Source organism: Schistocerca americana, chromosome 8 (assembly GCF_021461395.2).
Source record: "Schistocerca americana isolate TAMUIC-IGC-003095 chromosome 8, iqSchAmer2.1, whole genome shotgun sequence".
In the NCBI taxonomy this organism is placed as follows: Eukaryota; Metazoa; Arthropoda; class Insecta; order Orthoptera; family Acrididae; genus Schistocerca; species Schistocerca americana.
The window spans coordinates 259,426,827-259,454,812 of NC_060126.1; the positions used below are offsets into that span (position 1 = coordinate 259,426,827).

General features: G+C 38.5%; 1 protein-coding gene across 1 annotated transcript in view; it reads left to right on the top strand.

Annotated features, from left to right (window-relative positions):
• The first annotated feature begins 1,055 nt into the window (after nt 1-1,055).
• Nucleotides 1,056-27,986, top strand: part of LOC124544730 (26S proteasome non-ATPase regulatory subunit 13) — a 36,001-nt gene continuing 9,070 nt past the window's right edge. The window contains exons 1-6 of the mRNA XM_047123380.1: nt 1,056-1,214; nt 1,386-1,499; nt 1,575-1,764; nt 2,081-2,332; nt 5,703-5,891; nt 22,601-22,798. Coding sequence (XP_046979336.1) covers nt 1,099-1,214; nt 1,386-1,499; nt 1,575-1,764; nt 2,081-2,332; nt 5,703-5,891; nt 22,601-22,798 — 1,059 coding nt within the window. The 5' untranslated portion in view covers nt 1,056-1,098. The remainder of the gene's footprint in view (nt 1,215-1,385; nt 1,500-1,574; nt 1,765-2,080; nt 2,333-5,702; nt 5,892-22,600; nt 22,799-27,986) is intronic.

Here is a 27,986-nt window from a genome sequence, read left to right on the forward strand (position 1 = left end):
GCTGTATAGTAAAAGATAACTAACACTGATCGACTCTTTCATCCAGCAGAAAGTATACTTCACAATTTCCTGATATCACAGTTTTTTGACGGCCACTAGGGACTAAACTAGAGTCTCTGCCTCGGGCATACAGTTTTAATCTGTCGAGATGTAATTAAACTGATACAAAGTACACTCTGCACTCCACGAGTTTCTATATTGTTACTGATCACGTTAATCATTAGCGGTGCTAATACCTTGCTAAAGCTGCGTCAATCCCGCCACAGTCACCAAGGCTGGCCGCTGTATGAATGTCCATCAAAACTACTTCTTCCGAAGTGAGCCAATAGTTCTGAACACAGCATTTAAGCGTATTTGACATATCGCTGAAGAATTCCCTGTACATGTTTGCATGAATGTCACGCCTCTGTTCCTTTCTCTTCTTACTTGGCTGATCTTCCAACGATAAAATTCTTGGTAGATCATGAGACACTGTATCTGTTTCCTTCGATGTACTCAAGCTAGTCACTTTTGTGCTCATATTATATAGTATCAAGTCTACATGAGAAATTTTTTTAACATTTGCATTCATAATCTGACAGATTATACGACCGGACTGACGTAAATAAAGTTAAACTGCCACTAACTTGTTGGGCAATTTCTTCTACCGCGTAATCTCTTATTTTAACTGCCAAGTAGAACTACAACTCTAAACACGCGTAGACATTCATACAAAATTATCTATACTAAGCTGTAGCGAAGGGAGAGTACTGCTTCAGGTGTACGAGAGCCACTGAAATGGAACGGCCCATAGGTCTCCTCGGGCGTTCAAATGTGTGGAAATGATGGATACTAGAATCTACGAATCGATCGTTAATTAGTGTAAGAATATTAAAATTTCAGAAGTTTTGGACGTTTATTTAGCAATTCGTTATGAAATAGGTAATGAAAGATTCCATGTGAATAAAATTGTTTGCCTAATGGCATTATTGACTCTATGGACTATGAGTATTGGGAACATTTTAGCACTTATTTGCTCTGGCTCAAATTGTCGATATGTGTTGATGTCGATAGCCAGTGCTTACACAGTTCAAAATATGCAACGTGATTGTTAGAAACATGGCGACTGTAGCTGTGAAAGATGTTAGTAATTACCTATCAACCAAACAACGAGAAGAATCTAGTAAAGAAGTCGCGTCAGTTTGGGCTCAGCTTGAGGATTTATACAACAGAAGGTTAGAACCGACCTATACGAGTCTTAAATGTTATTATTACTCAGTGACTTGGTTAGAATTTTTGATGCTTATCGATGTTACAGTGAGCTCTAGTATTGATGGAAATATGTCTCGTCACATGATGTTTTTTTTTATGTCAGTGAGGGGAATGTAAAATTAACTGAATTTCAGATTATGGCATCAGATAACTCTTCTGCTGGAATCTTTTGTCACTCATGACTCCTTGCAAAAGAAGGACAGTCTAATTCAGCTGTACAACAACTTCATACAGGTGTTTGAGAATAAGTAAGTAAACGTATTGTGCATCTCTTGAACATATTTCAAGTCAGTCTGCTGTCATTGATGTATGCACTCTTACAGGATAAATCCACTGTCACTGGTAGAAATCGTTGCTCATGTTGTGGTTCAGTTCGAAGATAAAAGAGAAGCGATTTCATTTTTGGAGAAAATCGAGGCAAAAGTAAAAAGTAACAATGAAGCTGTTGCGTTGTGTAAAGTGTTAGCAGGTCAGATACTACTTGACAAACTAAATGATCAAGATGGCACCAAGGTAAACAGAATTTTATACCATAGTAGTTGTAAGTAAAAGTTAATGAAAAATATGATTGATATTTATGGTGTGAACTTGTGTGCTAGTCAGTTCCTTTAGGAACAAATCTATTGTGTTCAGCTTTCTAGGCATTTTAAAGGATGCTATTTTTCAGTACAGTGAATGACTTGAGGAAAAAAAACATTTTTTTGGAAATGTGTTGAGGTTTCTGTGGCCCTGTTTGCAGCTAATATAGGCTAAGTTAAGTTTAAATGTTGTCTGTAGTCTCTAGAGTAAACTTGAATACATGTAATTTATTTATATTTATTTTGTGCAGAAATTGATAGATGAAATTGAAAAGATGCTCGATGAAGAAGATGGCATAACAACAGTACACGGACGTTTTTACCTATTGGCTAGCCAGCTGTACAGATTGCAAGGGAAACATGCAGATTATTATCGCACAGCTTTACGTTACTTGGGCTGTATTGAGTTGTCTAAATTATCTAGGGAACAACAGGTGCAACATGCATTTTTTCTTGGATTAGCTGCTCTTCTCGGTGAAGGAGTGTACAATCTGGGAGAGCTGGTGAGTATACACGATTGAAAGTTCAGTTCTGAATGTGTCATTGGAAAATTACTTTTGATAGGCCTAAAATTTTACCCTAGGCTGTTGGCAGCGTACTGTACTGATGTTATTGAAGTAAATAATTAATGCAGTTCCTGCTCTTTCGTTAACAGGCTCTTGTATGTGTCCTTGTGTGCTGAGTAAATTAATTATCCTCATAAAGCAAACATCTCATAACAAAATGCTTGCATTTATGAACATTACATAATTTGCAGCATTCAGCAATTCATTGCCAATATCAGCTTACTACTAGTAAATTTTTACCTATGTTTATTAGCACTGAATTTCATTGCATGTTACGAATGCTCATTGTGAATGCATGGTGCGGTACATTTATCTATTTATTTATTTATTTATTCATTCATCCATCTGTTGACCATTTCCATTGTGTAGATGTAATTAGGACAGGCACAAAATACACACATCCTGATTCTGTCAAAACTATCACCCCTAAGATGTGTCCACACGATACATCTTTTCTGGTGCACAGTCATGGGTGCACAGGAACAAAAGTGCATGCATAAAAATTAATAGAAAGAATACATGCAGTCATGCATGTTCTCATGTTCATTTGTTACTTCGTTTTCAAGCAGTCTTCTGTGTCTTATTTCTTTGCTTGGCAGTTTGTGCTGCATTTATTGTGATGAAGGATAATAGTGGAAAAAAAGAAACAATGGCAATAATGAGTACAACAGTATCTAAATAACAGAGTTTTAATTAAATACGAAGTGACACAATGTTTTATTTACAAATTGCAGACAGAGCTTACATCGAGATTTTAGATTTGCTCCTTCGGAGACTACTGCAGTAATGGCGGGAATAACATTTCGTTAGGTGGCAACACTCTTCTTATATACCAATTTTAGCTTGTTATTTCATGTTTCAAAACATGATTATTCCTGCAACTGAGAAATTCTTAGGGGCGGTTCTTAGTCGTTACATGAGGGTTAATTTACTTTCAGTATGTCATTTGTATTTAACTTTATAAAAAGTTATGTAAACAGCTTCAGTCTAAAAAGATTGCATGCAAATGAATATCATTGCTCAAAAAATTCGGGAATGCCCCAGAATCTCATAGAGGTTGTCTTGTCCTACTTACTATTTTCTGCATCGCTGATATACTTCATTTCAATTTCTAGTAGTTGTTAAGGAGGTCTATCTATCCTAGCTTTTCATTTATTCAGTTTTCGAACACCACAATTGTGTTATCAAGTTGTCGTGACATCAATATTTATCCACTTTGGGAATACAGAAGTATGACCCATGACATCACCAAATGGCGGAAATGGCCATTCTCAATGTCTCCACTATGGCGCCTATGACGTCATTACATAAACGACAACAAACATGAAAATACATATAAAACCAACACACACCTCTCTCCAAAAAATATACTCAAACTAAAGGGACCAGTGCGGGAAATGGGGGTTTTTGGGTGGAGACAAACTAAATATAAACACATTCAGACACAGGCCACAATCCCAAACCACACAAAACGATGACATAAAAACACCACAAAATCCCAAGTTCCGCTACACTTACAATATCGACAGAAATTGGTCACTTCCCTTCACCTACATAGCTCAACCACAATTGTTGATACCACAAAATAAAAACAAACTATTCCAAAAATTATAATCACACCACAACTGTCGATACCACAAAACCTACACCTAAAACAACAAAAATTGGAGTCTGACACTACCCTTGACCTATATAGGTCAACAACAGCTCACGATACCAAAACACACATAGCTGCGATGACAAATTGCAATCTGTCACTTCCCATGACCTATGGAGCTCAAATACAACTGACGATACCAAAATAATTGAAATTGACTACTTTTCTCTCAAATACATAAATAAGCCACAAGTGCTGCTACACATGCAGTAAATAACACTGACCCAGCCACACACAAAAACCCCACCAAACATCATAACACATGAACAACAGACCAAAAAAAATGACTACTTACCATAAAAAAGTTCTGCCGCTGCATATTAACCCCCAGCTCACATATTCCGCTTGCATACGCCGCATGTCGCTATCCCCGTCACAACCCCAAAAAGTTGCAGAAACTTAATTACGGACAACATGTCGCCCCTCATTTCAGTCCATAGACGTGTGCACTATTAAACTTAGAAGTCATATCCATATCTAACAAAAGAAGCCACAAATTGAATTAAACGACTTACCGCACGCCAAACAGAAAACCAATAACATCAAATGACACCACAATAACATAAACACAACAGAAATTTAATTCTTAACTCACTGAAACTAATTTCCAATCTACTATAACAGTCACAACCGATAAATTGACACTTCAAGCACCGACACCCGGCCTCAACTTTACTCATCATGAATTTTATGTTGCCATTTCACTTCAAATTGCTCTACACACACTGATACTAAGGTGGACACAGCTCCCCTTATCAGGTGCCCAACACTTGCTGTAACAGACAAGAGAGATCCAAAGGTATTCATGTTTTAGTTGCAAGTGCCAAGGAAGGAAATACCGGTTTTATAATTTTTTTAGGTTTTGTTGAGTTGGCATCTGGAATATAGTGTTTAGATTTTAATCGACATTCAAGAGTACCAAATAATCACGGCAGGTTTTGACATAAGTCTGACCATTCTCATATAAGAATGCATGACAGCAATCCACATCAAATTCAGAATAATAGTAATGAGACTGCAGTAGCAGATTTTTCAGTTTTATTGTATTCATATAGACATTAAGGACGGAACTAGAACATATATGATGGGGAAACTGAAATTCATATTTCTAGGCAACATTCACATTTACCATGCATTGTATTATTGAGTATAGATATAAGTGAATGTTTGTCAAAGCTATGCCAAAGGTAATGTTAGTTAGAAATAGAAATTGGACATCAGTGGATTCAGTCTGAAAAATTAATTTCCCATAGAAAGGTTGTTAAAAAAAATGGTGATAAATGAAGTATAAGGAGAGACTTGCAAATACTGTCTTAATGTCAATAGCTTATTTCTTCATTGTTAGGAGAAGTGTATTCTTGTTACATTTCCATTCTGAGAGTATTTTCAGTATAGTGCTCATAAATTTTATTTTATATACCTCCTTAAAAATGTGTGTGCTTGTGACTGAAAGCAAATATCTCCGTAACGATATTAGAGAAGGAAAGTTGCTACTCACTATATAGCGGAGATGCTGAGTCGCAGTAGGCACAACAAAAAGATTCACACAGTTATATCTTTCTCTAATATTGTTACATCCCATCCTGGATTTTCCATTGTTCATTTTATCCATAAAGAGTGTTTCAGTATGTTGTCTTCCCAATTTTTCAGTTGGCACATCCTGTACTTGAGACCTTAAGAGACACAGATAAGGCATGGCTAGCAGAATTGTTGTCTGCTTTCAATGCAGGTGACATTGCACAGTTTGAACGTATGAAGCCCCAGTGGTCTGCTGTCCCTGACCTGGCAGCTGAACAGTTACGTCTACGCCAGAAGATCTCATTGCTCTGTCTTATGGAGGTAAAGTCATTACATGGAAACATTTGACTTATCTAAAATATGGTTAATATATAAATAACAACCAGTGGCTGCCTGAATCAGCTATTAAAATCCAATACAGTATTAAACAGCTCCAGAATAGAGAAAATTTTGCAGAACAAAACTGGTTTAAGTATTTGAGCTTGTAGTTGCACTGTTTTGTGCTTGAGTTTTTACATGATTCTTAAAAAAACATATTGGCATTTTAATTGTTGGCATAAATAAATTGAAGTGCCAAAGAAACTGGTGTAGGCATGCATATTCAAATACAGAGATATATAAACAGGCAGAATATGGCACTGCGATTGGCAGCGCCTATAAGCTGTTAAATTGGTTACTGTTGCTAAAATGACAAGTTATCAAGACTTTAAGTGATTTTGAGCGTGATGTTGTAGTCGGCGCATGAGCGATGGGACACAGCATATCCGACATAGTGATGAAGTGGAGATTTTCCCAAATGACCATTTCACAAGTGTACCGTAAATATCAGAAATCTGGTAAAACATCAAATTTTTGACATCACTGTGGTAGGAAAAAGATCGTGCAAGAACAGGACCAACGACGACTGAAAATAATAGTTCAGTGTGACAAAAATGCAACACTTCAGCAAATTGCTGCAGATTTCGATATGGCTTTCGGAACCAAATGCCCACTTATGTACCACTGACGACTGCATGACACAAAGCTTCACACCTCACCTGGGCCCATCAATACCGACGTCAAAATGTTGATGACTGGAAACATGTTGCCTGGTCGGACGAGTCCCGTTTCAAATTGTACTGAGTGGATGGACATGTATGGGTATGGAGACAACCTCATTAATCAGTGGACACTGCATGTCAGCAGGGGTCTGTTCAAGCTGGTGGAGGCTCTGTAATTGTGTGGGATGTGTGCTGGTGGAGTGGTAGAAAACCACCGATAGATCTAGATAGGACTCTGACGGGTGACACGTACGTGAGCATCCTGTTGTTCATCTGCATTCTTTCATGTCCATTGTACATTCCAATGACTTGGGCAATTCCAGTAGGACAGTGTGACACCCCACACATCCATAATTGCTACAGATTGGCTCCAGGAACATTCTTCTCGGTTTAAACACTTCCACTGGCCATCAAACTCCCCAGAACATTATTGAGCATATATGGAATGTCGTGCAACATGCTATTCCCAAGAGATCTCCACTCCCTCATACTATTGTAGATTAATGGATAGTCTGCAGGATTCATGACAACTCCCTCCAGCACTACTACAGACATTAGTTGAGTCCATGCCACATAGTGATGCGGTTCTTCTGCATGCTTACAGGGGCCCTCCAGGATATTAGGCAGGTGTACCAGTTTCTTTGGCTCTTCAGTGTATGTGAATATTAACTAGTAAATCGTGTATTGTGGCAGTGTGTGATTAAACTTTTCTACTGACATCTGTATGAAGCTGGATAAAATCGCAAAACTTTGGGCAGTGAGTGTGTTTCAGAAGTAGTTGGCAACCAGTTTTAAATTTAAAAATGAAAAAAAACCTTGAATTTTTGCAGCTGCGCAGATGAATGTAACCATGCTGAAATGTTGTTAATATTCTAATGTTAAACACCAGTTTGTTCTGTTTACATGCTTCATTAATGGTGCTATCTGTACTACCTGTATGTGCACAATCACCTGCAACTCTTATCGGTAGTGAAATAATGAATTTGGAAGCCATTAGTGAGCCACTCTCTTCACTGTCTGTAAATATGTGCTGCTACATTCAGTTAACTGAGCCTGTTCTCTCTTAGAGCTGTACCACAAAAACAACTTCCATTGTTACAGAAAAAAATTTCTTTATTTACAAGGGGACATTGCTTTCCATGCATTATAGCCATTAGGGAAGATGTGTTGGGCGAACAATATACCACAAATAATGATGTCCAAGGGCAAACTGAATGATATGGTACTCATGTTCACTGGTCACAAGATAAAATACTGCCCAGTAACATTGGACTACCAAAGATGATAAGAAATAATGGGATTTTACGTACCTATGGAATATCGTAGGACGATTGCATTATTAAATTTGTATATGATTTGTGGTTGTGCAGAATGTGAAAGTTTGTACACAGAACTGCTACCTCAGGGTGCAACAATGACTCTTAACACAAATGAACAGAATTGAACTGAGCTTGGATAACAGATAAGGGTCCGTCACTCCGTGCTTTGTGAAATGTATGCCAGAATTGATCAGTTGTAGTGTCATGTGAATATTGTTGTGCCAATTTCTCTAAACCGCACGCGCGTACACACACACACACACACACACACACACACACACACACACACACACATTCCACGTGGGAAAAATATGTATAAAAACAGATGCTGTAACTTACCAGAAAGCGTTGGTATGTTGATTCAGACAATAAAAAACATACAAACACAAATTTCAAGCTTTCGCAACCCAAGGTTGCTTCATCAGGAAAGAGGGAAAGACGAAAGGATGTGGGTTTTATGGGAGAGGGTAAGGAGTCATTCCAATCCCGGGAGTGGAAAGACTTACCTGGGGGGGATAGGTGTACACTCGTGTGCGGGCGCGCGCACACACACACACACACACACACACACACACACACACATATCCATCCGCACATATACAGACACAGGCAGACATGTGTAAATGCAAAAAGGTTGGGCAGAGATGTCAGTTGAGGCGGAAGTACAGAGGCAAAGATGATGTTGAATGACAGGTGAGGTATGAGCTGCCGCAACTTGAAATTAGCGGAGGTTGAGGCCTGGTGGATAACGAGAAGAGATGATATACTGAAGGGCAAGTTCCCATCTCCGGAGTTCTGACAGGTTGGTGTTAGTGGGAAGTATCCAGATAACCCGGACGTTGTAACACTGTGCCAAGATGTGCTGGCCATGCACCAGGGCATGTTTAGCCACAGGGTGATCCTCATTACCAACAAACACTGTCTGCCTGTGTCCATTCATGCGAATGGGCAGTTTGTTGCTGGTCATTCCCACATAGAAAGCTTCACAGTGTAGGCATATCAGCTGGTAAATCACGTGGGTGCTTTCAAACGTGGCTCTGCCTTTGATCGTGTACACCTTCCGGGTTACAGGACTGGAGTAGGTGGCGGTGGGAGGGTGCATGGGACAGGTTTTACACCGGGGGCGGTTACAAGGGTAGGAGCCAGAGGGTAGGGAAGGTGGTTTGGGGATTTCATAGGGATGAACTAAGAGGTTACGAAGGTTAGGTGGATGGCGGAAAGACACTCTTGGTGGAGTGGGGAGGATTTCATGAAGGATGGATCTCATTTCAGGGCAGGATTTGAGGAAGTCGTATCCCTGCTGGAGAGCCACATTCAGAGTCTGATCCAGTCACGGAAGTATCCTGTCACAAGTGGGGCACTTCTGGGGGTTCTTCTGTGGGATGTTCTGGGTTTGAGGGGATGAGGAAGTGGCTCTAGCTATTTGCTTCTGTACCAGGTCGGAAGGGTAGTTGCGGGATGAGAAAGCTGTTTTCAGGTTATTGGTGTAATGGTTCAAAAATAAAGATCATGTAACTTACCAAACGAAAGTGTTGGTATGTTGATCAAGACACTAACAAAAACACACACACACAAAATTCAAGCTTTCGCAACCCACAGTTGCTTCGTCAGGAAAGAGGGAAGGAGAGGGAAAGACGAAAGGATGTGGGTTTTAAGGGATCTCCTTCCCTCTTCCCTGATGAAGCTACCGTGGGTTGCGAAAGCTTGAATTTTGTGTGTGTGTGTGTGTGTGTGTGTGTGTGTTAGTGTCTCTATCAACATACCAACGCTTTCGTTAGGTAAGTTATATCATCTTATATATTTTTCCCACGTGGAATGTTTCCCTCTATTATATAGACACACACACACACACACACACACACACACAGAGTCTGTCCAATACATTGGCTATGGAAACCAGAGATGGTGATACTGGGTCTGTATGATTGACAGATTTAATCTGACATATGTTCACCTTAGAGCCCCCACGGATAGATACATCAATGGTGTTACTGGGTGCACCACCATGGACATGTCTCCCTTCTGGTGTGCCAAGTGCTGCTTCTAAAAACCTCTCTATGTGCTCCATACATCAGTACATTGTTGCAAAAAGAGAGAGAGAGAGAGAGAGAGAGAGAAAGCAGCACATTTCGTGGCTCAGGGTATGTGTTGTCTGTTTGATCCTGTGCAACCAAGCAAACAGTATCTCTCCTTTCAGTTGCTAGTCATGCAGGACTGTTTGGATTCTGCTTGGCATTGAGGGTCCTCATAAACCCCATGATTCTATGTTCACTTGACAGTCAGGGGATCCTGACCAACACAAACAGCAGTATTGCAGAATGTGAAACTGTAGTCTTTGCAGGCCACAATCCTGGTGCTGTCGAATTCTGACATGCTGGGCCACATTTTTCCACATTCCGAGGTATAACACACACACAAGCATAATTCAGGTGTGATTATTGAATAAGAAACTTTCAACATAATCTTTCCTCGCATACACACAATATAGGTTGGATTACTCTTTCCTACTTTAGGCTAAAATGCTAGTAATTTACATATCCAAGCATGCAGTACACTTCACACCAAAATGACGGTTTTTGCATACCAACATCAGTGGTTCCAACATTTTAAAGCCCAGCAGTGTATTATATATACCGCTTGACAAGTAAGTTAAGCTCCTGAAAGTGGAGGATGAAACAATATAAAACTTCACAAATTGAGAGAATATGTGATGATATGAGGGTTGAATGAAAAGTAATGCCTCCACCTTCACTAATTGGGTTTGGATTGGAATATTTTAATAAGTCAAATGCAGAAATAATCCTTATAATGTGATCTTTAGTTACCAATATTCACTTTTCCACGTAATCACCAGCCAATTGGATACATTTCTGCCAATGATGAAAAAGTTTTCTGAAACCATCGCGGAAGAAGTCGACACTCTGTTTCTGCAACCACAATCTCACAGTTCTCTTAACGTCTTCATCAGAAGCATAATGATGTCCCCGCATATTGTCTTTCATTATCGGGAACAGATGGAAGTCGGGTGGTGCTAAATCTGGACTGTAAGGAGGGTGCCATATGGTGGTGAGATTGAGTCTCTGAAGTTCTGCTGTGGTGGCACGTGAAGTGAGTGGTTTGGCATTGTCATGCTGCAGGAAAACATTTCTCCTTTCCTTTCGGACCCTTGTTAGCCTTCGTTTCAGAGTTCGCAGTGTTTTAATGTAATGCTCTGAATTTATCGTTCCATGATGAAGGAAATCAACATAGATAACACCATCTGCATTCCAGAACACTGTGGCCATGATTTTTTCCATCTGAGGGCAGCGTCTTGAATTTCTTTTTCTGGGTCGAGTCTTTTTGTCGATATTCTATAGACTGACGTTTCATCTCCGTCACAGTTGAATGCAGAAAGAAGTCACCTTCATTCTCATAACACGAAAGGAGTTCCTGGCAAATTTAGAGTCTGTGCGCTTTCATTTCAGGACTCAGCATCCGGGATATCCATCATGCACAGATCTTCAGATAGCCAAGCAAAGCAGTAATGTGACACACATGTTCTTGTAAAATACTGATTGTGCTTGCAATTTCTCTCTGAGTGATATGATGATCATCCTGAATCAATCTGTCACAAGACGTCCAACTCTGTTTGTCACGAAGGTCAAATGTTTCAGTCTCAACATCTTTAACCTTACTTGCCCAACGATGCACGGTACTCACATCAACACAATCACCGTAAACTGCTTTTATTCTCTGACGAATCTCCTTTGGGGGGACACCTGCTGTCAAGAATTCAGTGACTGTACGTTGCTTAAATCGCATTGATCGACCGTCTGTGCAGGATTCCATACTTTACAGTGTAACAACACAACAGTTCAATGCTAAGGCTTCCCGCCAACTGGAGTTGTAGAGAAGTGGCTACGGAACAAGTCATTACCTGCCAACTGTTGAACAGTTACGTAGGTGGAGGCATTACTTTTCAGTGAACCCTCGTATTTTGGTGATAGCAAAATAGTCAGTCTTATAAAGAACTTGGCATTATGAGACCACTTATCAGTATGACATTGTGTCCTCTCCAATCTGGATGCACACACCGACTCAGTGTGGACTTGTAGCTACGTAACAGTCAACCACTCCCCCCCCCCTCCTCCTTTCCCACCCCTTGGTGGGTACTGTATAACAGAATTGTGAATTGTACTGTTGTGTTAGAATGAGTGCACATTGCACATCCTATATAATTCAGATAAAGATCAATTGAATTAATCATTTGTTTTAGAAATATTTGTATCCAAGTAAAATATCTGAAAAATGGTTTGCCAACAGAATATTTGACACAAGTAAGTGATAGAGAGTATGTGCTATCCCTTGTGAAACACCCATTATATAAAACACACTGTCAATGTAAACTTGTATTACTGTGACACCCTTTTAGGTGCACAGCATTGCATTAAGAAATTCGGAGGAGTGTACAGTGAAATAGCATCTTCAGAATCAGTGCAGGTATACCACAGAGTCCACACTAGATAATCTTCCATCATATTTCCAAGAAATTGATGTCATTATATTTGCTGGCAATGCAAGTATCACAGTAAAAGCCTAACGGAGAGACTTCAACATTTGACAATGTAAATAATATTTTCATGAAAATTAACTGGTCCTCTGCAAATGTACTTTCACTGAACTTGAATAAAACACAGTACCTGTAATTAGGTACTGTATAAGGCCTGACGACAACATTAGAAATAATGAGGGTAAATCAGTAAATGATACAGAATACTTTAAATTCTTAACAGCAAATATTGATAAGATCCTGTATTGGAAATCACATGTTACAGATCTTATTAAACATCTAAGACTTGCAACTTTTGCATTGCAGACTTTAGTGTGGAAAATTCAGCAAGTTGACTAACTTTTCCTATTTTCATTCAGTATTTTCAGTCATCATACTCTGGAGTAACTTGTCATTTAGGAGAAATGTGTTTGTTGCACAGAAGTGTTTGAGGAGGATGGTATACATTGTCCACTCCAGAACATCTTATATAGTCCCACATTGCACTTACAGTATTTTTTGCTTGCAGTTTTCGTACATGCTGCTCATTTCTGTGTGTTTGAGATTTTTGCAGATGTCAAAAGGAACATGAGTGTTTGAGAAGTAGTGAAAGACTTTTTGGCCGCCTTATTTTTAGTCAGATGTTGGTATAGACAGAGCAAGATATGTTCTGGCAACCACCCTTCTGTAATCCAGTAAGGAAATTTTAGTTTTTGAGACAAAATAGTACATGAGAGTTCACCAGTACGTCAGTGGCATTGGTAAGAAGATGGAAGTACCACTGTGCCCTTTATATTGATTCTATATTTTTGGATTTCCCAGTCCATCTTGAGTACTCCTCCTTAATGCTTGTGGTACCTGGTAGAATTGAACATTTATTTCCACGTAAAACATGTCTATACAGTATAGCTTGCAACTGTAGAAGGCTGAACAATTAACATGGAATCGTCTAGATCTCTAACATCAGAGAGTAACTATAGTGACGAATACTAGTCACATGGAATTTTTGTGCACCACCATAAAATCGCATTTGCAGGGACATAATAAGGAAGCTGGATGGGAGGAGATCAAAAACGAAATAGTTGAAATAGCAAAAGAAAATTGTCTCGTGAAAAGAGTAAGAAGACATCCATGGTGGGACAATGAATGTGATGAGAACCTGGAGAAGAGACAGAAATTGTGGCAGAAATGGAACTCCACAAAAGATCCTCAAGATCTTGACAATTTTAAAATCCAGAGAAGAGAAACAGCCAAGCTTTTCCGTAATAAAAAAAGAAGACAATTTCAGGATAACCTAGAACAGATTGAGGAAGACTTTAAAAGAAATAATTCTAGAGATTTCTACAAAACTTTTAGAAAACAGCTAACCAAATACCAATCCCCAAATTTATGTTTTAAAGATGAAGAGAACAAGCTAGGTTTGACAAACAAGACTAATTGTGAAATATTAGCAAAATATTTCGAGAATCTACTAAATTGTGAACCACCCAAAGATAAAATGAGTTTTGAAAACCACCGAAATACTAATACCGAGTCAAAACCTCCAGACGCTGAAGAAATAAAACACATAATACACAGTCTAAAAAACAATAAAGCCCCAGGTGAAGACTCCATAGTACCAGAAATCCTAAAAATAATGGATACCAACCTCCCACAAGTTTTGGAACATATATTTAAGAAGATCTGGGACGAAGAAAGAATTCCTGAAGACTGGCAGTGTGCCCTGATACACCCACTACACAAAAAGGGGGATAAGATGAATGTTAATAATTATAGAGGGATCTCGCTACTACCAGTAGGATACAAAATTTTGTCAAGGAAATTACTTCAAATCGTGGAGCCAGTTCTGGATAAAAAAATAGGTGAATATCAAGCAGGTTTTAGACAAGGTAGATCCTGTGTTGAACAAATATTTAACCTGAAAACACTAATTCGTTACAGAATCTCAAGAGGCCAGAGATTTGCAATAGTATTTGTAGATTTCAAAAAAGCATACGACTCGGTAGATAGAGAAACATTACTGAAAGTATTGGAAGAATTTGGGGTCGATAAGAAAACAATTCAAATTATCAAACAGACGCTAACAAACAGTAAGGCCAAAGTTAAATTTATGGGTGAAATTTCAAGGAAGTTCGAAATTAAAACAGGTGTTAGACAAGGTGATGGTTTATCCCCAATCCTCTTCAACTGCGTACTGGAAAAGATATTGAGAATATGGAAAGAAGAACTCAAAGGCACCAAGAATGACATCAGAATTGGAACAAAAAAAGAAAAAATAGAAGTGGACTGTTTAGCTTTTGCAGACGATCTGGCAATAGTTACAGAAAACGAAGAAATAGCTCAGAACTACCTGGAGAAACTACAAGAAGTTTCGGCCAGAGCTGGACTGCAGATTTCATTTGAAAAAACCGTGTATATGTCTAATCATAGAAATAACAAGAAAAATCTTATTACTAAATACGGCAATATTAAGAGAGTAGAAAAATTTAAGTATTTAGGTGAAATAATTCAAGTGAATGGTTTAGACAAGAGTGCAAACCAGGCGAGAGCAAGGAAAATGGAATTTGCTTTTCAAAAAACCAAAGACATATATAACAAAAAAAAACATTTCGATTCAAGCTAAATTAAGACATTATAAAACTGTCATTAGACCAGAATGCCTGTATGCATCGGAGTGCCTAACTCTTAACAAAAAGGGGGAAATAGAAAACATGGAAAAGAAAGAAAGGAAAATTTTGAGAAAAATATTAGGACCGAGAAAGATTGGAGAAGAGTACAAGCTAAAGAGTAATAAGGAAATATACAAAACTATTGAGAAAGTGAGTGAGGCAATGCGTAAACGCAGACTAACGTTTTATGGTCACCTGTCGAGGATGGATGGAAACAGACTAACAAGAAAAGTGTTTGAACATAGTAACAGGAACGAAAAAACCAACAATAAATGGATACAGATGGTGAAAAAGGATTTGGCCTATTTTAATGTCACCCGTGAGTCAATCAGGGACAGGGAAAAGTTTAGACAAATAGTGAACGAAATTAAGTGTTTTCCAGAAGAAACGAAACTAAAGAATAATAACAGGAAATGGTCGGAAGAGCGGAGGAGGAACCACTCGAAAATGATGAGGAAATATTGGGAAGAGAGAAAAAAAGATCAAAAAGCCGGGCAAGTGAATTGTTGAACGTGGTCCAAAGATGGCCGAAATCGAAAGAAGAAGAAGAATGAGGTGTTCACGACTCCTAATGTTAATGATATCGCAGATTGAACTTGACATGCTGCTGTGCATATGTTACCACTGCTTTCTTGAAACATGGCATTGTGCCACTGGAACCAGTGGTTCCAGCCGGATGTGCGGTACCAATCTTCGGCGTCGTTTTCTTCTTCGAGACACCTGGCATCCGTAGTGTCTCGTCGTGGCTGTGGGGTACTGGGACATTTTCTGTTGCTACATTCGTGTTTTCTCGGTCACCTCCTGCAGTCCTTGCTGTGTTCAATCTGTCAGGAAATGTGGCTGGAGTCGGTCTAGTGGAATGGTGGTGAGCATCCCATTTACTCTCATCTGGAATGTGTGGCCAACTCTGGTTTTACAGAAAAGGCGTATGTTAGCGGCTTGTGATATGTATAAATAGTAGAACTATTACCCTCCTAGTAAATGCCTGAATTTCTCGACTGCTACATAAGGTGCATACAATTTGCGATCATAGGTTGCCCAACGCTGCTGTGAAGGTGACAACTTCTGACTGAAGAATGCTGTGAAGGTGACAACAATTCTTGACCTGTTGTTGCAGTACAGTGCCAATGGCTGTAGACGAAGCATCAACCATAAGTTCAAGGGGAACGTTTGCGACGAGGTGTGCTAATTGTGCAGCTTCTGCATTTACTGTTTTTACAGCTTGGAAAGCATCTTCTGCGTCACTTGTCCAATGCAACTTGTCATTCGCCTTTGGTGTGCCCTTTAGGGGCGCTGTAATCAATGTGTAATTTATACAAATCTTTTGTAAAAACTTATGACCCCCTAAAAACCGGTGTAGCTATCTGATTGGAAAGGGTCGAGGATACTTGTTTATGGCTTCCACACTATCTTGGGAATACCATGTGCACCTACTGTGTAACCCAAAAATTGCACTTCCCTTGCTCAAAAAGTACACTTTGAAGGATTAATTACTAAGCCTTGTGTGCTTAAAAGACTAAATATCTGAGCCAGATAACGTAAATGTTCTTCTTCAGCCGCAGACAACACCAGAATATCATCTATGTAAACATAACAAAAGTCTAAGTCCTTATTACCTCATCCATGAAACATGGACTAGATCAGTGGTGGAAAATAGTCTAGCCATGAATGTTGGCAGAGAAGTCTTCTATATGTGGCACCAGGTACTAATCCAGGATGGTCATTGCATTGAGCTGTCGGCAATGACCACATGGACACCATCCGTTCTTCTTTGGTCCCACATGGATTAGGACTGCCCAACTGCTAATCAAAACTCTGCAAATGCTCATTGACAGCATGCTTTATGATTTCCTGCTTCACCATTTGCATCTTCTCTGGCATCAAACGTCTAGGCCTAGCATGAGATGGCGCATCTGGTATGGTCAAAATGTGATGTAGCATTGTGTGTTTAACCGTTGGGAGAGTAGGCGACTGCTGCATGATTTCGGGAAATTCTTTTAGAAATCGTGTACGGTGTATCTCTTGTTACAGTATATACTGTAGTCGAAGTGAGGCAACACACCTTCCCTGGAGTATGCAGGTTTGTAGTGGAATCGATCAGCTGCTTGCATTGGAGGTCGGGAATCGGATCATAAAAGAATAAAAAATCAGCTCCTATGATAGGCCGCAATATATCTGCTACTGTGAAGTGCCATTCAAATGTACAGCGTAGTCCAAGGTTAAGCAACAATTGGACCTCACTGTATATTTTAATCTGAAGAGTTGTTAGCCACAAACAGACAAGAATTGTCGCAGCTCCGGCGCAGTACTTGAGTTACTGGGTACACGGACACTTCTGGCCCTTTGTCCACTAGGTATTGTACTTTCGTGTTGCAATCTGTGACAAAAAGACAACATGCATTACAAGGGTGAGGAGTTGTTACTGCTATGCCTTACACTTCGTTTCCACTTGCCTGGTGTTGTACACTTTCGCACATCATTGCCGAATTTCTTGTGGTACCAACACAGATTTTGTGCCGATAGTGAGTGGTTAAGACTTCTTGACGACTGGCGGTGTGATCTATGACGTATGTGCATCGTCTGTAATGCAGCCACTTGCATGGTAAGCTCCGCTAATTGTCATTGAAGGCTTATTTTCTTGCCATGGTGTCAGTGTTGACATGTTTGTTTTGGGATGCGGCTCGACAATCCTGTCTGCTGTTTGCGCTAGTGCATTTAAATCACCTGCACACACTGTCAGAATTTTTCGAGTGTCAGAAGGTAATCGGGACAACCAAATGTTGTGCATCATGTCATCACTCGCGGTGTTGCATGCCAGCGAATGCAAATGGCGTAAGTTGTTATGGGGTTCAGTCGCCGAGCTCCTCAGTTCGTAAAACTTGTCTAGTCATTTCGCTTCCAATTGTGTTAGGGCATCACTAGCATGTTCTTAAGTGGCGCATACCATTCAGCGTTGGATTTTGTATCAAGTGTATGTTGTATCTCAGCAGCTAAGTTTTCTGTTAGTGTTGCGACTACATAGCTATACTTCACTTCATCTGCTGATATCCGTGCAAGGATGAACTGGCTTCCGAGCTGTGCAAATCACAACACCGGGTTATGTTGCCAGAATGTCTGGGGTTTAATTGTAACCCTGTTAACTGTGCTGATGGTGGCTGGCTCTGTAGTGACTGGCGGATTGTCCGTTTTCATGTGAGAACCTAGAGCGGTGCGACTGATGTGGACGTAAGGAACATTCATGTTACTTTACAATGCGATACGGAATGCTACAGCCGACACTATCATGTTGTGTTGTTGTCAGGGCCACCAAATATGTAGTATTTTGTAAAACTGAACATTTCTGCATAAAACACGTGTATACAGGATAGCTTGCAAGTGTGGAAGGCTGAACAGTTGCATGTTAAGTGATGCATAGAATTGTCTATCGCTAACGTCAAAGAGTAACTATAATGACAAATACTAGTCATGTGGAATGTTTATGCACCACTGTACGCTTGCGTATGTGGGGGCAGAATGAGGTGCTGCATGGTTAATCAAAGAATGGAAAGTCCAGGATGGAACAACAACAATATTATGAAAAGAAAAGATTGCTTCTCATCTTATAGAGGCAACACTGAGTTGCAGACGGGCACTACGAGAAAGCTGCTATACATTGTAGCTTCTGGCCAGAAGGCCTCCTCCTGAAATAGAAAACACATGCATATGCACACACATGTGTAGGCACACATATTTTTTCCCTTCCAATGGTTCTGGCCACTGTGGCCCTTATACTAGTTATACTCTGGGATCAGCTTAGGTTGGAGGATGTATTTCATCATGCTCCATCACTTCACTTCTGGTTTCATGGTTGGATAATAGCTTCGTGTTTTTGTTGTTGTTGTTGTTATTGTTGTAAGTGTCAGCCAAAATTTCATTTTGTAAATCAAATCTGTTGTCAGATGTTCCACACTGTTCTTCATCTCCTTGTCTGTTAAAATGGAACGCTCATTCATTCTGTTGAATTGAACAGTTCATATTGTTCTGACATCAATATCTTGGCAATGTTTCATCACAGAGAATCATGTGAAGAAATTGTCAAAGTGAAGTTTGTCAGTCTTTAGTGTCTCTAAAATAGAAATCAGCAGCAGCAACAGATGTCCTGACGGACTGGCATCGTCGTCTCCAGGTTCCATTGACTTGCGTGCATCTGATAACCTATTTCTAAGCAGCTGGTTTTCCATTGTTCAAAGCCAAACCTGACAAGCTTACTACGTTTAAACTGCTTAAGATACTTGTGCGCATAATATCGAACCATTTGTTCATCAGTGCACAAATATTCAGAGAACATGACAAATTTCAGAAAATTTTTATTTAGTTTATCAAGGGGAAAATATTGGAAAGTTTGTTTTGGAATAAGTGTGTGTGTGCAGAATTGTTATTGAGAGGAAGAAACCACTTGATTTCAGGATATCTGTGTCAGCTCTTGCACTTCCTCATGCACTGAATATCCATGTCATCATCTTCACACCAATCTAAATCATCTTGGGGAATGATAACCAGTGAAAAGAGTAATTTACGTTTCTTGGTGCAGTCGTTTGAATGAGGAAAGTGGTAGGCATTGCACTTGCGGCATAGGTCATATTCTGTCGGACACGTGTCCTTTTTCCTTGGAGTTTGCTAATGAGATCATTCCCCTTGTCATTGCAGCACTTTAATTTATGTACACCTTTGAGTAATTGGGTTAGTTTTTTTGTGGACTTCGAATTCAATGACAATTCTCTCATTTTAGCAGGTTATGGGGATGCAACATCACCTCTTGGTACTCTTAGATGGTACAGTTGATGTCCACCATAGGGAATTCATCGCTCCCTGTCACAAATGAATTTCAACATGTTCAGGGACATCTGCTGGTTTTCGTCATTGTTAATATCATCGTCAGTATCTTTATATTGTCAGAAACTGTATACATCCATTATGGAGGAAGTTCCACAATGTCTACAGAACAATTGTTGCCATCATCTTCATTGTCAGAAACCCAAAAGTTTGTTGAGGAATTCACAATATCTTAAAGTACTTTCAAAGAAAGAAGCTTTCATCAAGCTACGTCATGTAAAATGCAATTTATAAACTGTTGGCTGAAATTCTGGTCAGTATCAGATGTGATCCCCAAATAGGGCTTTGGGTCTGTTGTTCCCGTGTAAATTATACCGACATGAAAAAGAGTGCTATTACCTTTTTCAACACTCACCAACAACCAATAAAAAATCAAGACGACCAAAATCAGCCTTGCTCTGCCGTCAGAACTCGCATTTCAAATTTATGGTAATGCAAGGTGTGTGGAGGAGGGAAAATGAGCAAATGTTCACAATACAAAGTACGCACATAATTGCTTTAGGTTTGCTGCTACACTATGTCCTGTGGAAGAAGTGTATGTGCTAGTTTTCTCGTATGCAGTCCCTGAAGGGGGACCGTGGCAGCTTATAAGTTAATGCATCCATGCAGTCACATTGTGGTTTACAGTATAGTTGGATGGAGAAATGAGTAGTGATGATCTGCAGTTGGAATGGTTCCATGCCCCCCCACTGGGCTATCTTACCATGAAAACTGGGGGGTGGGGGTGCAATTATGAGTTTCTCTTAGAAAGTCATGAGATCTGTAGATTTTTCCTTAAACCACATATTTTACAAGACATTCGGAACAATTTGAGAGTATGGTGGAAGGTGCCTTATTAATGTAATGATGAGGTAGTGAATTTTGCAGACTAGCAAAGGATGTTAGCCAAAAAATGTCAGAGTACTTTGCTTGAACAACCAGTAAATGATGTAGTTTTGCTAAACAATTGCTATGGAGAGCGCTTGGAACTTGTTTTATCAGCATCAAAGTTTTCAACATCATTTTCTCAAAATGGGAGTTGGATTTTGTATTGTCTGCAGCAAAATGCACCAAAGTAGTGTGTGTCACCTCACAGGAAATTTTAATGGAATACACCATACTGTTTGAACTTTGTACATATAACATGAAAATTTCTGTACTCATTGAAAGAAGCTGTTTTGATTCCCCTTTCCAAACTTTTGAAAATTAGTATTTACCCAAGTAGTAATCAAGATGTTAACCTCACTAGTGGTATTGCAAGAAATGTCTTTGAATTTATTGGCAACCAATGTCTTATATGTCCTAGTATCCAGACAGCTTCTGTTACTTTTATTGCGGGTTCAGGAGATGTAACACTACTACCAGTAATCTGGTTATGCTGTATGTGACCATAAAACAGACTCTCCTGGAAAGGTTAAATACAAGTAGCTTGGCTTTTAATCTCTGAGGTACTGGTCAGAGGCACAAAGACCTTTGTCTTCATCTCAGATGAGGTTTGTGAGGGTGGTTTTATAACATTACCATCCCTAGTTTGAAATAAAATTTGAGTTTATCAAACCTAATGACAGGCATATTTGAAGTCGTGTAAATGATTTATTGAAATCCTTTCTTTGTTGCAACATTATAAGAAGAACAGGGACCAAACAATGAAATTATATCTTTTTTTGATTCATCATAATTAATTTGCATGACAGGCAAGACTAATTGTCACTGTTATCAGTTCCTTGGCTGGAATTCTGAAATTAGCTATGGCCCACAGTTTGCTTGGAGAATATTCGTTTGGCAGTTCTTTTACTGTGAAGAGAGATAACGTTTTTTATTCAGAAAGCGTTATCTAGAAAGATTCTTGGGCTTTGTGAAATAAATATGATTGCAGATTCTAATGAGTGTAACAGTTAATTGATATTCACACATAAGATGCTGCATAAAAAGATCACGAACCAAATGAAAAGTCTTCATATTTAAATGTTTCACTTTTTCACTGGTATGCTTTTACTGTATTTTCCATTGACGGGATGATTAAATAATGTAGTCTGTATGCATAAAATAATTTTTTTGCGTTTTTTAATGCAAAACACCTTCACAACACTTACAGGAATTAATACAGTCCAGTGATGATCTTGTATCGGCAATGATAACGGAGACAATGGCATGTGAGAGAAGAGCAAATAAGATAGCAAGAGATTTTTTCACGCTAGTATTCATCTTTAATACAGTACTTGAAGATTTTTTTTTTTTTAGGGAAGAATTACAAAGTTCATGCATCACCACATTATAAAGACGCTTGTCAGAATACAATTAAACGTTATTTCACTTAAGCATACTACATGCTGTCATGTAATGATTCTTTCTCTTGATATGGGGAAAAAGTCTTGCAACACTGGCTGTGATGTCACAGCCTCATAATCTTTTTCCCTGCTCTCAATGCATATGTGTTATCTTTTCCACTGCTGTGCTATTAACTTTACAGGCTCTTTCCATTTTCTTGTGTTACAGTTCTTAATTTTTTCTCTAATCTCAGGTGCCAGTTTTTGCGCAATGTCTTAAGCCTGTTTAGTGAGTATTTGAAAAAATAGATTTTTAAATATTCATTGGTGCTTTATTATACTTTTTGTTCTTACAGATGACTTTTAAGCGGGCTGCTACGGACAGACAACTCACTTTTGAGGAAATAGCACGAGAAACTCGCCTTCCTATTGGAGAAGTGGAACTTCTAGTAATGAAGGCCCTTGCCCAAGGATTGGTCCGAGGTGCCATAGACCAGGTTGCAGCCACCGTCCACATGACATGGGTCCAGCCCCGTGTACTTGATAAGCAACAGGTTCTGTCAATATAATATTTGCACAGCTCTGTAATTGTAGAGAGAGATAGGAGAGGAAGCATATCCAGTAAGCACAGTCAGTTATGAGTGAGGTGAGGCCAGTCCTCCCTACATCACTCGCCTTCTCACATGCAGCCGCTAGTGCCTGCAATTTGTACCAGTCATTTATTTTAGCATAAACAGTTTCAATATAGCACTCAAAAACTAGAGAGACAAAGCACCAAGATAAATAAGCCCATCATTCTTAGCTATGACAAACTCTAAAAAAGTATATTCTGATTCATTTATTTCATTTACAAAGCATTAAATTGTTACATTGTATTGAGTGTACTCCATCCCCGTGGGAACAAAGATACCCAGTAGAAATGTAGAAGATTTAATTGAGAAGAACATAGGTGCATGCTGTTGAACATTTATGTTATTGTTATTAATCCTCTGACAATTGCATTTCACAGGTAGCTTGTCAGCCTAAGGAAAAGGGGAAGTACCAATATAGATAGCTGACGACAAACAAATATTCTCCCTAAGAAATCTCTAGTAAAATAACATCATCAAAGACTTTGCATTTTATTGGCAAAAGGTGGCAATAAGCACAGTTACTTTAACAATAAAGTTTATTGCAGTCAAGTGCTCACATAAGTAATTTAGTAGTGAAACTGGTTTTGACTGACTGTAACTTTCATTAGCTCATAAAACTTCCGTTTGAAGCCTCCACCCCTCATGTATAATGTCTCAATTTCATCATCTGTAATACCTTGCTATTGGAAAGATTTCAGAAGTCACAGTTGAATGATGTGAATATAAATTCTAAGTAAGTGTGAAACTAATGATATAGGTATTACATACAAAGTGGTACAGTCTTGCACTTAATGTGCCTTTCAGGCAACAAAAGTGTCAGCAGTATAAATGTGTCAACGTGCTGAATAGTATAAACTGAGATTTAAGCATAAAAATTTGTGTAGTGGACATTAGACAAGTGTACATAAAGATTTATAAATGAGTACAAACATGACAAATGAGATACTAAACAAACATCAGTAGTGCTGTTGGAATAAGGAATGTTCGTGGAACCTGAGTGACCACCCATAACAGCCTTCATGAGTGGAGGAACATACGACAGAATACATCACATATCAGACTAAAAACGTAGCAAGCAAACAGCCTACCAAGATAAAACAGTCTAAGCTACAATCAGTTAAAAGGATACAGGGATGAAGTGTTGTTTGCTGCTTTGTGTCATAAAATGTACTGTATTTACTCAGTTATAAGATGAGGTTTTCTGCCCAAATTAGTCATTCGAAAAATACAGGTCTTATATTCACAGAGTAAACTATTGTTGCTGAGGTTAACATTTTTATGTTTTAATACACCATATAGGAGTTATCTTAAATTTACAGATGAAGTTTTGGCAACTGAGGTCATATGCAGATTTATTTTGAAGAATTCAGAAGGGCGGGGCTGAGCAAAACAATATTTCCGTTGGACGAGGTCAAAGATTTCCCGGCACACCAAAGTATCAATGTCACTCAGTCACATAACATCTGACTCGTGTTAGACCAGCCACTGAACTAGCAACTTCAATGATCTATTGCTGTGCTTAAAATTTGACAATTTTGTGAAACACTAGAGGAAATAGCACTAAATCCTATCATCGTACTAATTCTTGTTGTATTTGAACAGGTTTACAATAAAATCTCTCATACATGTATGGGTACCATGTACAAACATTTTTAAGCAAAGGTAATATTCAAAAGTGGAAATGTTGTTCTTCAAAAACCATTACTTGATCTGAAACAAGATCAACATTTTATTTGACTATGAGAGACTGTAATGAATTACTAAGTGGGTTCCAAATGAGAAATTCAATCACTGTTCATCACGGTTCACATATCAGAATACCATCAGCTTTAGAACTTGATGGCGACCTTTAGATGAAACGAGGATGAAAATTAATCCAAAATGATATGGTTAACAGATGAAATAAATAATATTAAACTGACTGCACTTGTTGCGAGTATAAATTATGGCAGCAAGACGTGTCATGGAGATAGTACCAAAGGACATCAGTAGATCGTAGGAAGAGTAAAGTTTAGTAATTGGACTGAATCGTGTATGTATGTATTATTTGCTTTTGTAACTTGCACACTAAAAGATACTGCAACCTTTGTTTCACAGTTGCTTAAGCACAGCACTACGGAAGGGTTCGAGGGGGAACAGTGATACCAGCTACGCTGAGAACTAGATGAGTGTGGGGAGGGGAGTAGTGAGTGGGCGGCAACTTACATCACGTTGTCAACTATGGGAATCTGTGCTGCATACTTTGGCTTTTTAGGAACATTTACCATGTTTAAACTGCAGTTTGCGTGAATATATTTGTATTTGGAATTGAATTTATTTAAAAATTGGTCAAATACTCAACAATGGTATTCATTTCTGAGGGAGACAGTAAAAGTCTAGATAGGGGGCCAGTGGTGTACTTGTGTGTTTCATGCTGCAATGTTGCCGACGCTTGCCATGATGTATGACAGGAATGGGAGGGTTTGTGTCAGCGGCTGGTTATACACAGCCAATGAGAGAGTGGTGGGCAGACAGTAGGTTTGGAAGCAAGAGATATTCTAACATTCTCATGTCAGTATAGAAGCAAAATTTGATTTGTTTTCAGGTGTTCTCAGGTCTCACAGTAACCACAACCTCGGGAATCACAACATATTCTAAAGAAACAGCCAAATATTTGTGATGACAGAAATATAAATTTCACAGCTGTGCTATTAGGATAATGATTATTTTAAAAATAGTGATACCACAGACAACAGAGCAGGTACACAGAAAATGTAGAAAAGAAAACGATCCACAAATTAATGTAGACAGTCAATAAATGGCATAAATGTAGAAAAAGTATAATGCTAACTATTTGGGCAGATTCTTTGTCAGTAAAAGAGCTCATACTTTTGATTAGTTAGAATATGTTGAAAATAAATTTTTCTTGAGAAGCCTCTAGGGAAAGAAAAGAAGAGGGTGTCTTATGCTCAGAATTGTCTTATTCTCAGGTAAAGCAGTAGGTCTTGGCATCATAAAAAATTACAATTAAAGTAATAAGACCTAAGAAAGTGTTTTGGACATACAGGAATGACTAATTAGTATCATTATAATACTTTTACACTTTTGTTCAACTGAGAAAAGGTTGCGAGTAGCTAGAAGGGCATAATTGCTGATGTCAACTAATACAACACCATTCTATTCTAGGGTGCCTACAGAAATAGAAAAATCTACATATAAATTTGGAATGTTCCATTTTAGAAGATACAGGTTGAAAATAAGTGACACTCCCTTCACACAAGACACACACTGCATTACTTCAGGTCTGCAAAGACAATTCAATTGGAGTTAAACAATGCAATATGGTTACCAGTAAAATGCCAATAAACACTTCGGGTGAAGGAAAGAAAGAGCAAAAGCTCTCAGACCCACCCCAAAGAGCCCTTGTAATAACTACAGTAAAACAACATATTAATGAACTTGCTTTCAAGAAATTGCTGTATTTAATGAATATTTCCATCAGTACCAGTGCAACTACTATGAGTACAGCATTACTGTTATCCTTTTTAGATAAAAATGCACTTTTAGGGAGCAAATATGAAACAGTTTGCAAAAAAGACCAATTTTTATAAAATCCTTAACATGGCTAATTGTTTTTTCCTGATCACTTATTGCTAAAAATTGAATCAACAGTAATTTAAAACTGCTTCTTTGTCGTCAGATAGAGCACAATTTTTTTGGTCAGTAATTTCATACTCCATAGTGAGTGCACTGTGAAGCAAAAAGACCACAACAAACAGTCAAATAATCATTAGGATGTGAAGTGCTTTTTTGTAGCTCATTCATGTCCTTGAGTTTTGGTTTGAAATGTGTGTTTTCTTAGAATGTAGATGTCATGGAAAAAACATACCAAAAGTCAATTTTTCTGTTGGCAAAAATATCCTGAATAAGGATAGCATGGTCCAAGTGAGGATAAAAAATGTTCAGAATACAAGCATTTATGTAATAATTTTCATTTGCATGTGCCGTGTAACATAGGTCAAGCGATATGATGCTGCAGACATTGCCTTGAAATCTAATATTGGAACAGAACTTGTCGTTTTCTTTTGAAAACTGATGTTTAAATCTGTAACTATAAACAGTGTTCGGTGGTTTTTTTTTTTCCAAATGCCAAAAGATATGTGACAGCTCATCATGATTTTAATTTAATATAGCTGGTGCATGAATTACCACCTAAAGTATGTCTTTCATTAAGTTATAATTGTCAGTCCTCACTGTTTGTGATTTGTGGCGTGTTGCACCAGACTGCCTTCACTGTAATGCAAGCAAGCAAAAAATGGGAGAATTTCTGTTTTGTGTTTCATAGTATCTGTGGGGCATGGTGTGTCAATAAATATAAATTTTTACATGTGTAGATTACAGTGAAGTTTCCACTATCATGCAGGCTGTAGACACATTAAACATGTCATTCAACTGTCTGTAATATATTAAAAATGACTAATGTGTAAGATAAATTAAAAATCATTTTGCAGTAACAAAACATTTTTATGGTAAAAAGGAAATCTTAATCAGATTCCATTTATTGAAATGTCGAATATTGTTGCTGTCAGGGAAACATTCCACGTGGGAAAAATATATCTAAAAACAAAGATGATGTGACTTACCAAACGAAAGCGCTGACAGGTCGATAGACACACAAACGTACACACAAAATTCAAGCTTTCGCAACAAACTGTTGCCTCTTCAGGAAAGTGGGAAGGAGAGGGAAAGACGAAAGGATATATATATATATATATATATATATATATATATATATATATATGTGTGTGTGTGTGTGTGTGTGTGTGTGTGTGTGTGTGTGTTTTCCCCCTAAGGTAAGTCTTTCCGCTCCCGGGATTAGAATGACTCCTTACCCTCTCCCTTAAAACCCACATCCTTTCGTCTTTCCCTCTCCTTCCCTCTTTCCTGACGAAGCAACCATTGGTTGCGAAAGCTAGAATTTTGTGTGTATGTATGTGTTTGTTTGTGTTTCTATTGACCTGCCAGCACTTTCGTATGGTAAGTCACATCATCTTTGTTTTTAAATATATTTTTCCCGCCTGGAATGTTTCCCTATATTATATATTGCTGTACAAAGAAAACATTCTGTGCA